We start from the raw sequence: 14,230 nt of genomic DNA, 5'->3' as shown, positions 1-14,230 counted from the left end.
TTTATTAAAGAGACTGTGCTTCGTTTTGCTTTGCAGAACATCTATAGGTATTTATTGTGAAAGGTCACAAAGGCAAAAGTCTCGGTGCCTACGTTGTAGTGGTTTTCACTCATATTCTGCTGTGTGCTTGTGCGTTGGTACCTGTGTTCTAGTCTTTTGAGGGAAAATGTCATTTAGAATGCTTCACAGAATCCTTTTCTACACGGATATAATCTCCATTGCATGTTTGGCAGCCACTATGGAGTTGCCTTTATATGCATACAATTGTGATGAAATAAACAGTTATGCCATCTTCAAATAAATAGTGTGCTGGGGCCATACATTATTTCTTTACCTATGGAAACTTTATTGTCATGGAACACACACGTCTCTTGCTTTCTAGCAGTGTTAAATTATTAAATAATTTGTTTTTAACAAAACAAAAAAATTTTTTTCCTTCCAGTAGCACCTTAAAGACCAACTAAGTTAGTTCTTGGTATGAGCTTTCGTGTGCATGCACACTTCTTCAGATACATGCGTTTATCTGAAGAAGTGTGCATGCACACGAAAGCTCATACCAAGAACTAACTTAGTTGGTCTTTAAGGTGCTACTGGAAGGAAATTTTTTTGTTTTGTTTTGACTATGGCAGACCAACACGGCTACCTATCTGTAACTTGTTTTTAACAAAGACTTACAAATAGCACGTGCATTTAGTGAGCTCACGGTCAGGTGCGGTGTGCCCTGTTTTGCCGCCTGAGGAATGTGCTTCCTGTCAGCTGCCTCCACCGCCGGCAGTGGCACTGGTTTCCTGCGAGCTCTCATGTGGTTTACAAGATCTCGCAACTTTCTGTGAGATCTCATAAAATCTCAACGGAAACGGGTGCTTCTGCCAGTGCTGGTTCTCCAGTGGTGCGGTTGGGCAAGGTATCTGCAGAGGTAATGGAAACGGGTGCTTCTGCCAGCGGTGCCGGTGGGCAAGGTATCTGTGGAGGTGCTGCTCCTTGTGCTTCCGCTGCCCAAGGCAGTTGCTTTACCCCACCTCATGGGCTGGCTGGCTTTGCTACTGGTCCTCCTTCAGCAGGGGCAGAGGAAGGGGGTGCGGTGGGGGCAGGCCACCCGGGTGTCACCACTGGGGGGGGGGGGTTGACAAAATGTTGGGTGGCACTCACCGCGGGGCCTGCAGCATGCCCGAGCCATGTGTCTCTTCTTAGAGTGACGTGGTGGCTTGGGCTCCTGCAGGCACTGCCCTACCCGAAACAGTCCACCCGCCACCTCCCCCTCAGCTGTAGGGCGGCTGAGTGGGAGGAGACAGGCAGATTCCTCGTGTCCTGCCCCGGCTGGCCCCGCCCCATGGGCGGCTGGCCCCACCCCTGGGCGCAGGGCACGTGCGCCGCTCCAGGCGCCCAATCGGCTTGTTCCACCGCTGTCCTTCAGCTGCGGCTTAGATTTAAAAAGTGCTGAATTCCAGCCGGAACTGCAAAGGTAGAGTCTTCCTTTGCAAGTGTGTGGCTTGAAGATTGAATCCCCTGACTTTATACGGTGTCGGATTATTGATAGTTGGGTGACTCCACCACCACCAGTTCGTCAGAATGGCTCACGGAGGGTTGGCCACTTCTGGATTTGGCTTTTTGGACGGATGTATTTCCCCCCATCCCTATCCCAAACTGATCTGCTGAGGAAACAAAATATCTGTCGCAATGAACATGCAGCGTTTCCCTCGAAACAGGAAGCAGAGCCATAGTGATGGAGTGCCAATATGGGCCCCGAAGGAAGGGTTTTCAGCCCAGGAAAACTGGTGAACAGGAGGACGTTTCCTGCCAAGTGTACAAAGCCACCTGTCCTGCAAGGTAAGCAATGGATAGCCGGGAAAGTAGAATAATAATATTAATAATGAATAATGAATGTCCTGAATGGGGTAACTGTGTCCCTGAAGGACCAGGTGTGCAGCCTGAGAGTCATTTTGGACTCACAGCTGTCCATGGAGGCGCAGGTTAATTCTGTGTCCAGGGCGGCTGTCTACCAGCTCCACCTGGTACGCAGGCTAAGGCCCTCCCTTCCCGCAGACTGTCTCGCCAGAGTGGTGCATGCTCTAGTTATCTCCCGCTTGGACTACTGCAATGCGCTCTACGTGGGGCTACCTTTGAAGGTGACCCGGAAACTGCAAGTAATCCAGAATGTGGCAGCTAGACTGGTGACTGGGAGTGGCTGCTGGGATCCCATAACACCAGTCCTGAGAGATCTGCATTGGCTCCCAGTATGTTTCCGAGCACAATTCAAAGTGTTGGTGCTGACCTTTAAAGCCCTAAACGGCCTCGGTCCTGTATACCTGAAGGAGCATCTCCACTCCCATTGTTCAGCCCAGACACTGAGATCCAGCGCCGAGGGCATTCTGGCTGTTCCCTCATTGCGAGAAGTGAGGTTACAGGGAACCAGACAGAGGGCCTTCTCGGTAGTGGCGCCCGCCCTGTGGAACACCCTCCCTTCAGATGTGAAGGATCTTATCTTTAAAGGACATCTGAAGGCATCCCTGTTTAGGGAAGCTTTTAATATTTAATGCTGTATTGTTTTTAACACTCGATTCGGAGCCGCCCAGAGTGGCTGGGGAAACAGCCAGATGGGCGGGGTATAAATAAATTATTATTATTATTATTATTATTATTATTATTATTATTATTATTACTACTACTACTATATAATTAACCAATATATTATTTATACCCTGCCCATCTGGCTGGGTTTCCCCAGCCACTCTAGAAGGCTTCGGACATTTTAGTAAATAGGACAAATGTTTATCTGATCAACAGCGTACAAAAAATTTTTGCAAGAAAATGTTACTACCAATATTATAAAAATAGATAAGAGCAGCTGTGGAGAAGGAAATTGACTGAATATGCAGAATTGGACAAATTGAATGGGAAGATTCGATATCAGAAAGACCAAAAGTTTATCGAGGACTGGGGGAAATTTACAGAATATCTGAAAAATATATGTGATGTACAGACAACGCTTGTTGGTTTTGAAGAGACTCTGTGAGATAGTAAGAAATATTGCAAAAAAGAAAGTAAGAGGAAAAGGAGTTGGGAAAAGCAATATCATGTTTAGAAATGCGTCAATAAATAGAAATTTTACGAAAGATTGACAGAGAAACTGAGGGAAGTCAAAAATTGAAGAACAAAATAATTTGTTGATTGTATAAAATTTGTTTGGGAAATGAATAAAAATTATTTAAAAAAAGAAAAAGAGCAGCTGTGGGGGGCAAATATGTTTTAAGGGGTCGTGTCACTCTTCCACCTCTTAATAGAATAAGAGAATGTGTTTGTTTGTTTTAATAGAATAAGAGAATGTGTTTGTTTGTTGTAGTCTCTGTGTTGTGATTCCTTCCCCTCCTTTCCTGTGGCAGGATCTATATTAAGAAGGTCCAGAAGTTCCCCGAGTATAGAGTTCCGACAGACCCCAAAATTGATAAGAAAATTTTACGTGTGGAACAGGAGAAAGCTTTCAATGTGCTGAAGAAAAACCTGATTGATGCTGGTGGGGTTCTCAGGTAATGTACCGTATTTTTCGCTCCATAGGACGCACCTGACCAAAAGACGCACCAAGTTTTTAGATCAGGAAAACAAGAAAAAAAATATCTGACTAAAATGTTGTACTAAACTATTTAAAACAGCAAAGTGGGTGGCTCCTGTCCACTTTGCTGCTTTAAAGCGAGCCACGGTATATATTGAAGAGAATGGAAAAAGGACAGACATTCCATTATAATGTAGCTGTTTTCATTATCACTGGGAAGTCAGTATTGGCAGCAGTCACAAAAACTAAAATTAGAGCATTTTACTGTTATTAATCAAGAATATTAATAGTCAGGGAGAGAAACCAGGGCTGTGCAAATGAGAAGTGCTTGGAGTATGGAGGAACAGCAAAGAGATCAAATGATTGCACTCCAGTTCCTAAATCTCTGAAGTTTTCTCAAAACAGGCATGGTTGTTTTGAAAGAAAGATTCAAAATGGGGTGACTCAGCAAAGAACAGAGGAGGAAAAGAGGGCAGATAAATAGCTTCCATTCAATAACAAGAGAACACAATGTTTTTGGTTTGGTATAGGTGGACTGTACTTGTAAGAATTTGTATAATGAATTATAGATTTGGAGTAGAATATCAGTGCCTCTTTTCAGCAATAAAGATTAGCTGCTAGGAACATGATCCACACACAAACACACAGGATGTCTGGTTATAGTTGTGCAGTTTAAACTGTTCCTGAGCCAGATACCTGCTCAGTTTCAGCTGAGCTCACTATTACTGGTTTGTGGAGATGCTTTGCATGTATTTATGACTATTTCTGCAAAACTGCTACTTGAAGAAATCCCCAAACTTAATATTTTTAAACTTCAAATGGAGCTCAGAATCCAGTTAGGCAATCCTTTGCAGTTGAATTAGGAGGCACTGAAAGACAGCAATTTGCTAATCCCCACTAGCATCCCAGGAACACACAGCCTTCCCTCTGCTTGCAACCTTGTCGGAGCTTCAGGGGAAAGCAAAGGCTGTAGGCAGAGCAGTGTGGCTCCTCCCCCCTCCCCCCCGCATCCCAGGAACACACAGCCTTCCCTCTGCTTGCAAACCTTGTCGGGGCTTCAGGAGAAAGCAAAGGCTGTAGGCAGAACAGTGTGGCTCCTCCCCCCCCCCATCCCAGGAACACACAGCCTTCCCTCTGCTTGCAAACCTTGTCGGGGCTTCAGAGGAAAGCAGAGGCTGCCGGCAGAGCCGCGTGGCTCCCCCCCCCACCCCCAAAGAGCACCCCAGGAGCGCACAGCCTTCCCACTGCCTACGAACGTTGCTGGGGCTTCAGGGGAAAGCGGAGGCTGCCGGCAGAACACCGTGACTCCTCCCCCCACCCCCAAAGAGCACCCCAGCAGCACAGGGCAACAGCGATTTGGCTCCAGGGACCACACATTCGCTCCATAAGACGCACAGACATTTTCCCTTCCTTTTTAGGAGGGAAAAAGTGCGTCCAATGGAGCGAAAAATACGGTATGTCTTTCAGCTTGATTTGTTGTTGTTTAGTCGTTTAGTTGTGTCTGACTCTTCGTGACCCCTGGACCAGAGCACGCCAGGCACTCCTGCCTTCCACTGCCTCCCACAATTTAGTCAAACTCATGCTGGTAGCTTCGAGAACACTGTCCCACCATCTCGTCCTCTGTCGTCCCCTTCTCCTTGTGCCCTCCATCTTTCCCAACATCAGGGTCTTTTCCGGGGAGTCTTCTCTTCTCATGAGGTGGCCAAAGTATTGGAGCCTCAGCTTCAGGATCTGTCCTTCTAGTGAGCACTCAGGGCTGATTTCCTTCAGAATGGATAGCTTTGATCTTCTTGCAGTCCATGGGACTCTCAAGAGTCTCCTCCAGCACCACAATTCAAAAGCATCAATTCTTCGGCGATCAGCCTTCTTTATGGTCCAGCTCTCACTTCCATACATCACTACTGATAAGTTGGTATAACAGCAAATGCTTATACACAGATTGCATTCGTGTTTAACCCTTCTACGGCACTGCCCAGTTGTATACCTGTCCTAACTTAAAGATCATCCTGGCCCAAATATCACTCTATTGTTCCAAGTAAAACAGCGAAACTTGGCTTTAAGGCCACTGATCTTCCTTTGCATCACAGTAATTCGCTGCATGTTTTTTGATGAAGCTTCAGTGCCGGATTTACGTATAAGCTAAACAAGCTATAGCTTAGGGCCCCACAAAAAATTAAAGGAGAAAAAAACTGGATGTGCATTTCCAAACTAAGTTCAACAATTACTTTGACAAAATACATACTTTGTTATGTGCAAATGGCTTTCGATACCTATCAGGTCCATAAATTACCATATAGCATATATCAAACACAAAAAACAGCAACAATTTGTTGTTGACAAAGGACAGCTGGACATATAAAGGGCCCCATTACCTTTAGTAGCTTAGGGGCTCATCAAACCTAAATCCAGCCTTGTGAAGCATCTATTACGAATGTCTCAGAAACCCATTTAGTTTGATCGCTCCTGGCAAACAAACTTGGGTGCTGAATGCTAACAGCTGTGCAACAGAATCAGGGCAACTTAAGAAAAAAAGGGGAAGCATTGGAATATTTAAAGGAGCTGCAAAAACAGTAGAAGTAAATATATATATATTCAGGGAGGAAAAACCATACAGGGCCAAACCCTCGCAGCACAACCCAGTTGGGATTGGACATTGTCAGGGGCCACAGAATAAAGAGTGTCCCGAGTCCTGAAGGAGCTGGGGAGAGAGCCGGAAACTAGCAGGGAATGGAATGAAGTATTCTGGAAGAGGACATAGTTGACTGGCCAGACCCCTTAACAGGAGTTCTCCACACCACATTTTGTTGATGTTTCCATTTGTGCATTCTCATTGGGAGATTTTTATGTGCTGACTTGGCTAACAAAGGTTGTGTGTGATTTCAGTGGATCAAGACACCCCAGAAGATTAGGAATAGGATCGTCCCTTAGAAATCATTTGCCACCATTCTAATCGGGGGTGGGGAGTTGCACAAGTTTTGTACTAATAAGAATAGGAAGGGTAGGGTTTGAGTAGGCATAGGCAAACTGGGCCCTCCAGACGTTTTGAGACTACAATTCCCATCATCCCTGACCACCGGTCTTGTTAGCTAGGGATGATAGGAATTGTAGTCCCAAACATCTGGAGGGCTGGAGTTTGCCTATGCCTGAGTTAGACAGACCTGAAATATTCACTAGAGTTGGTTTCCCCCCTCCTGCTGGAAAAAGGAATTACTTTCTTGGGAGTTGCATCTGCCAATTTTTCTCGCCAGGTGGTATGTGCAGTTACCTACTCAGCAGGCTCATCAGTATCATGAGCTAGAGATGTGTCTCCCAGGATCACCATTCTCCATACCGTCTCCTGAGGGTGAGGACGATGCAGGCAAAGACGAAAGCTGCATGCTGCCCTCGCGACTTCACCCGCAAGTTGCAGATAAGATCCGAGAGCTAGTGTCTCAAGGAATAGAACAAGTCTACGCAGTGAGGAAACAGTTACGGTAAGTCCTTGTAAGTCTCTACACATCACACTTCTTCCACTTTGTGTGGGTTGTGACACAGCGCCCGCTCCCCGCCCACCCCTCCGTCCTGATTTCTACATTTTGGCTGTTTTGGGAGTGGAATGTGGTTGCACAGAGCCTTCCCATATATCAAGGTAGGTACTTTTCAAACCAATTGGAAAGAGCACCCCAGAGACCTGTAGTAAACCTCTAGTCCCTAAGCCTATAGCATAGAAACTTACTACTTTATTATCCATACCTGAGATTTTTCAAGAGTCCAAAGTATGGGCTAAGTTGTAGTTTTTCTTACACTGCACAGAAGAGAAAGCTTTACATACTGGTATTCTATGAAGTATTTTCTTTACCAAACTTCTGTTCGCCTGGTTGTTTTGTTTTTGAGTTTTGTTTTTGCAAAGTTTTTGGATTTTTCCTAAGTAGTCCAGCAAAATTTCCAGTAGGAAAAGAATGGGTTAATCACAGGGTGGATTAGATTTAAATCACAATTTAAATCACTAGTCAGTAAGACTTGATTTAAATCATTTTTTTACAGAAAGACTCATTCTTGCTGGCATAATCTTAATATTTACAACCAGATGAAGGTTTCATTTTTGGAATAATAAATTTTCAGAGTAGTTTTTATTGCTATATCAAAGATTACTAATTTGGTTATACTATTAGAAATACATAGACAGATAGTTAGGAAATTATTCTGAGGTTTAATAAGTTAACTGTTTATATTTGGACAACTTTTCTGCTGTACTTTATTGGAAGGAGAAAATAATCATTTAATAACAATTTAAACAATTTATTTAACTGAAACCATAACATTATAGCATGTGTATCCATGTTTGTTAACTGATGTGGTTAAACATTTTTTTTCCTTTTAAACTTTAAACAGAGTTTTAGCACACATGAAAAACTTAAAACAAATCCTTATTTCCTGATGAATAGCCACTGGACTATAATGTAGAAACCTGTCTTTAGAAAGATTCGGCCCCCCAAAGCATTTTATTTTAAAAATCCAATTTAAATTTTAAAAAGTCCGATTTAAATGAAAAAAAATCTGACCCTGGATAATCAGGCTAAATGTATGTTAGTAAAGTAAAAAGCAGAGACATCACCTTGCCAACAAAGGTCCATATAGTTAAAGCTATGGTTTTCCCAGTAGTGATGTATGGAAGTGAGAGCTGGACCATAAAGAAGGCTGATCGCCGAAGAATTGATGCTTTTGAATTAAGGTGCTGGAGGAGACTCTTGAGAGTCCCATGGACTGCAAGAAGATCAAAGCTATCCATTCTGAAGGAAATCAGCCCTGAGTGCTCACTGGAAGGACAGATCCTGAAGCTGAGGCTCCAATACTTTGGCCACCTCATTAGAAGAAAAGACTCCCTGGAAAAGACCCTGATGTTGGGAAAGATGGAGGGCACAAGGAGAAGGGGACAACAGAGGACGAGATGGTTGGACAGTGTTCTCGATGCTACCAGCCTGAGTTTGACCAAACTGCGGGAGGCAGTGGAAGACAGGAGTGCCTGGCGTGCTCTGGTCCATGGGGTCACGAAGAGTTGGACACAACTAAACGACTAAACAACAACAACAACAACAACAACAACAACAACAACAACAGTAAAACACTTGGGCTTGAAGGGGACTTTCACCAAGTCTGGCTTCATTTGTAGGCCCCTGCACCATTCCCAAGGATACCCCAGTCTCCAGATGCATAAGGAAAAGGAGAGGCAGGAGACCTCCATCTGTGAGTGTGAGCTCTACCCTGCTTGGGGAAGGAATGTTAATTTCCCAAGCCTTGATTGTATGTTGTTCGGAAGAGCAGCAGGTACGATAAATCACGTATCAACACGTGTTTAATCCTCTCCCCCCCCGCCCCATTTCTAATACTCAACAGAAAATTTGTGGAACGAGAATTGTTCAGACCTGATGAAGTGCCGGAGAAGCACAACTTGTCTTTCTTTCCTACTGTAAATGATCTCAAGAACCACATTCATGAAGTTCAGAAATCGCTAAGAAACAGGAAGATATTATACAACTCAGAAACTATTCCAGCAATGGTAAGCGTGGACTCTTCTTTTCCCCTCTATTTCTCTTTCAGCCGAGTTTTGTGGTCATTTTGTGGACAGTCTTCATTGCTTGCTCTTGACTCTCTCTCAGGATAACTGTTTCAAAGGCATTAGCACAAATAATTTTTTTTCCTGAGTAAATTACAATTAAATTGCCTACTAAGGTGATTGATACAGTATTGTCAGAATGAGAAACAAACTATGATAAAACAAAAAAACATTGTTTTTAGTAGAGCAAATTTATTTACTCAAATGGTCACATAATAGATATCTGATAGAACAAGTGATAAGCTTAAATTATTTGGCATTGTCACTCAGCAAGTTCATGGCAAACTCCTAGCTAGAACAACTCAAATATCAGAGAGGACTCCGAAGGTCTTACTAATATTCCACATGGCAGAAGGCTTGGCTTTTATTTCTTTAAATGATTACTTGACCAGGGTGTGTTTGACACCAAGTTAACTATTTCTTAAAACCACAGAAGGGTTATGTTATGGAAAATCTAGGTGTGAGGCTGCTCAGTCACCTAGCTTGTCGGGCAGAGCCCGCGGGTCCCTGCGGAATAAAGGAAGGAGTCCAGCCAACCGGAGCAAATAGCTGTAGACCAAAGTTTATTGCTCAATAGGTTCAAAGAGCAAATTTGAACCCCGAGGATGGGGCGACAAACACTTTTAAAACTTTTCCACCATATCCCAGAATACAGTTCGTACAGCATCATTGCTACATCATTGACATGTCACAAAAGGGGAGGGGTTAACCTTGGCAAACATGTCCAGACAAGTCCTTGGTACAAGATTAGCATAAGCAGATATGGCAGGGCAAGACTCAGGTATAAGATTAGCATAGACAAATATGTCTTAAGTACCCACCACCCAAAAGTACAATAGAAGTTCCTTTGCATGTCTGGAGCCTGAGGCGAGTCAGGTGATGAGATTTGGCTTCCTTTGGCTAACAATGAGCCCAGCAATTGTCACCTCTGGGAACTTCCTGGAGTCCTTTTTCAAAGGGAAAATAGCTTTGGAATGGAGGAAACTGGGAAAGGAGATGGTTTTATATTATTTTTTAAGCTAGGTAACTTCCCTGAGCTGTCAAGTTGAAAGGATACATTCAAGCATAATATTTGTAATATTTAATTTTAAAGATGTGCTCCCCCCCCCCCCCCGGTAATTTCCGTAACAGGTTAAGAAGGAGGAATCTAAAAGATAAGAGTATAAGAACAAATAAGTAAATCTGCATTTCAGTTTTTGTCTTTTCACAGTGATTTGGATGTATGTCAACACGTGATAAGAGTGTTGGCTTCTTTAAATGGCTCTTCTTCCTCTTTTTAGCTTCAATGGACAACAGACAGTGGTAATATTCTTACTGAAACAGTGACTGTTACACTTGCATCTTCACCTACTGAGGGTAGGAGCAAGCTGAAAACATTTGTTTGTTGCTGAGTTAATCCTAACGTTATGTAGCCTTTATTAAGTGGTTCCCAAACTCCCTGACCTCTTCAGTATCTTGGTGGGCCACTTAAAGATTTTCCTGTTTGCGGTCACAATTGTAACACACTGTGCTAGATGTTGTATGATTTTTAATTGTAATTTTATTACTTATTTTATTTCTTATGTAGTTTTCAAATTTGCATTGCATAGAATTCAAATTGTAATACAATAAAGAAAACAATTAAAATGCCATTAAAAATCAATAGAAATATTTAATGCAGAAATGCCATGGTCCACCTGAATGAAGATTGCAGGCCATTGATGATCTGCTAGACCACAGTTTGGGAACCCCTGCTTTATTTTATTGCTTAACCGTGCCAATTTCAGAGGCAGTTTCAAGGAATCATTCCTTCACCAATTATTATTATTATTATTATTATTATTATTATTATTATTATTATGGGTTGGGTTTGTTTTTCATCTTACAGTTCATGCGCCTTAAAAGTGAATGCCTTTTTTACAATTTATTGTTTAAATGTTGTCCTATGAATGATTCTTTGTGCCTTTCCCTTTGCTATGGTGTGATGAGCCCTTTGGAAGTGATACAGTGGTACCTCGGGTTAAGTACTTAATTCGTTCCGGAGGTCCGTACTTAACCTGAAACTGTTCTTAACCTGAAGCACCACTTTAGCTAATGGGGCCTCCTGCTGCTGCCGTGCCACCGGCGCACGATTTCTGTTCTCAACCTGAAGCAAAGTTCTTAACCTGAAGCACTATTTCTGGGTTAGCAGAGTTTGTAACCTGAAGCATATGTAACCCTGAAGTGTATGTAACCTGAGGTACCACTGTAGTTGTGAGGGTGGGGAGCAAAAAAATAGCCTGGTACAGGAAGTTGCAGCAAGATCTTTAGGAATGTCTCTAAGCCACGAGGTAGTGGCTCCTTGTGAATGCAAGGAGTCTGAAATACACAGAGGATCACCTATTGACTTATGTATGAAGCAGAGTGCTGTATTACGAGTGTAGAGTTTTCTCCGATACTGGAATGAATTCCTTGGGTGTGTGTTCTGCTCCAGAGCTTAGGACAGTATGCAACTAAATCCTTGTGTTAGTGTAAGGCTTCTCCTCCCCACAAGGTTTGTGGTGGGGAGAAGCCAGAACAGATTTAAGGGGCCTGCAGCAAAAGGAGCGGAGGGCAGCATTAATCTTAGCACTGCATTAAGACTAGATGAGCCATTGGCTTGCTCCTATGTTCTGTGTTCTTTTTCACATTGAATACAACCCTTCAGAGAGCTTTGGGTGGGGTGATCGTGTTACACGGAAAATTTATTTCTCTGCTTTTTTATTTCATTTTCTTTCAGCTGGGTTGAATAATAATTCCAGTTGTGAGGGAATAGTCTCAAATCTTTGCTGCTTTGATATTCAAAACGTAACTGGCTGTGTTTAACTATATAAATTCTTTGTATATCATATAAACATAACTCTTTTCACATTATCTAATTGAGTAGAAGCAATTAAGGACCAACATTTAGAACAGGAAATACAAATAGATCAGTTCTTATATATGTAGTGTCCAAATAGAAGCTTTTGTGTTCAACGTATGTACAAATGAATCAGTTTTTAAAAACATATGTCCAAATAAAGTCAGCATCAACATCATGAAGTCAGCTGCAATCTATGGAGAGAGAGAGGGAGACTGGACACAAGCTTCGCCCAAAAAACCCTGTATTCACTCAAGCAAAACCCATCTTGATTATCTTCCTCTCATATTCTGTTTGGGGGTAAGAGTAGGCTTCAAAGGCTGTTGTTAATTTTTGATGTTAATTCAGCTGCCGCTAGAAAAGAATGGATTTGCGTCAGGTGCGTACTGAGAGGAGAATATTAAGATGACTTATTGAAAGGGACATTTTCATGTTTGTTAACGCTTAAAATATTCATCTACACTGGCATTTATTGCTATTCTTACCTGACCGATTCCTGATCCGTAGATTTGTTTTTATTTTATTTTAACACTTGTCCCCAGAAAAATATTTAAATAAGTGTGTGGCTTAGCGTGCAGTTCCTCATATGTTAGTTGGTGACCTAACCGATGCAATGTATTGCTTATAGCAGTGTATGTATGGCGAATTGCACATTAAGCTGAGCCTTTTTCTGTGTGTGTTTAACTTGTATTTTAGCAATTCTTGAAACGGACCAATTGAACTGAAAAACACATCCCACTCCTGGAACTGGAAGGTAAGAATTTAATTGCTGGCAGCGTAAGAGATCAGTTTTTTGGCTTTAGGGCGCTTAATTTGAAATATGTCCATATATATTCTATTCATCAATTAATTTTTACCCTTCAGGGAGCAGACATACTTATTTGTGTATTTTATAGTAGCTGTTTTTTTTATTTCTAGCTTGCTTCAAATAATTTGTGACTGCAAATAATGTAGAGATTCTGGCAATAATATTTATCTCAGTGATGCCACAAATTTGCGGCTAGTAAAACTGATCCTAAATGTGTTGTGCTAATATATCTATTTGAAGTGTTGGTGTAATGAACCTGTAAGATTGCTGTAGATGTTTTGTGCTGTTCTGGTCCAGCAGGTATGTCCAAAGTCAATTTCAGGGCCTAATCCCAACAACTTTGTGGTTAAATCCTAAAAAAGCTCAGCAACTTTGGGTGGTCCTCACGCATGTTCATTTCATCAAATCTGGCCCTCTTTGCAAAAAGTCTGGACACCCCTAAGGTACAGTAATTGCTGTATTTACTTGAGCCATTGCTTTAGCAGAAACCATGGCAAATGAATGCACATCAATACAGTACAGTGGTTTGTTGTTGTTGTTGTTTAGTTGTTTAGTTGTGTCCGACTCTTTGTGACCCCATGAACCAGAGCACGCCAGGCACTTCTGTCTTCCACTGCCTCCCGCAGTTTGGTCAAACTCATGCTGGTAGCTTCGAGAACGCCATCCAAGCATCTCATCCTCTGTCGTCCCCTTCTCCTTGTGCCCTCAATCTTTCCCAACATCAGGGTCTTTTCCAGGGAGTCTTCTCTTCTCATTAGGTGGCCAAAGTATTGGAGCCTCAGCTTCACGATCTGTCCTTCCAGTGAGCACTCAGGGCTGATTTCCTTCAGAATGGATAGCTTTGATCTTCTTGCAGTCCATGGGACTCTCAAGAGTCTCCTCCAACACCATAATTCAAAAGCATCAATTCTTCGGCGATCAGCCTTCTTTATGGTCCAGCTCTCACTTCCATACATTACTACTGGGAAAACCATGGCTTTAACTATACGGACCTTTGTTGGCAAGGTGATGTCTCTGCTTTTTAAGATGTTGTCTAGGTTTGTCATTGCTTTTCTCCCAAGAAGCAGGCATCTTTTAATTTCGCGGCTGCTGTCACCATCTGCAGTGATCATGGAGCCCAAGAAAGTAAAATCTCTTACTGCCTCCATTTCTTCCCCTTCTATTTGCCAGGAGGTGATGGGACAAGTGGCCATGATCTTCGTTTTTTTGATGTTGAGCTTCAGACCATATTTTGCGCTCTCCTCTTTCACCCTCAATAAAAGTTTCTTTAATTCCTCCTCACTTTCTGCCATCAAGGTTGTGTCATCTGCATATCTGAGGTTGTTGATATTTCTTCCGGCAATCTTAATTCCGGCTTCGGATTCATCTAGCCCAGCCTTTCGCATGATGAATTCTGCATATAAGTTAAATAAGCAGGGAGACAAT

At 42.6% G+C, this 14,230-nt stretch overlaps 1 protein-coding gene across 7 annotated transcripts in view; it reads left to right on the top strand.

Annotated features, from left to right (window-relative positions):
• Positions 1-14,230, top strand: part of CARF (calcium responsive transcription factor) — a 114,258-nt gene that overhangs the window by 13,203 nt on the left and 86,825 nt on the right. For 6 of the 7 annotated variants that reach the window (XR_014551959.1, XR_014551960.1, XR_014551961.1 and 3 more), the window contains 6 exons: positions 1,707-1,827; positions 3,381-3,524; positions 6,796-7,020; positions 8,921-9,083; positions 10,421-10,496; positions 12,694-12,751. Coding sequence is in view for 2 of the 7 variants with exons in the window: in XM_083630422.1 (XP_083486548.1) it covers positions 1,707-1,827; positions 3,381-3,524; positions 6,796-7,020; positions 8,921-9,083; positions 10,421-10,496; positions 12,694-12,722 (758 nt within the window). In the remaining 5 variants the exon portion in view is untranslated. The remainder of the gene's footprint in view (positions 1-1,706; positions 1,828-3,380; positions 3,525-6,795; positions 7,021-8,920; positions 9,084-10,420; positions 10,497-12,693; positions 12,752-14,230) is intronic. The other variant, XM_083630423.1, reaches the window with a different exon arrangement.

This window comes from Podarcis filfolensis, assembly GCF_964270895.1.
Source record: "Podarcis filfolensis genome assembly, chromosome: 1".
Classification (NCBI taxonomy): domain Eukaryota; kingdom Metazoa; phylum Chordata; class Lepidosauria; order Squamata; family Lacertidae; genus Podarcis; species Podarcis filfolensis.
This window is presented reverse-complemented; position numbering and strand designations above follow the sequence as displayed.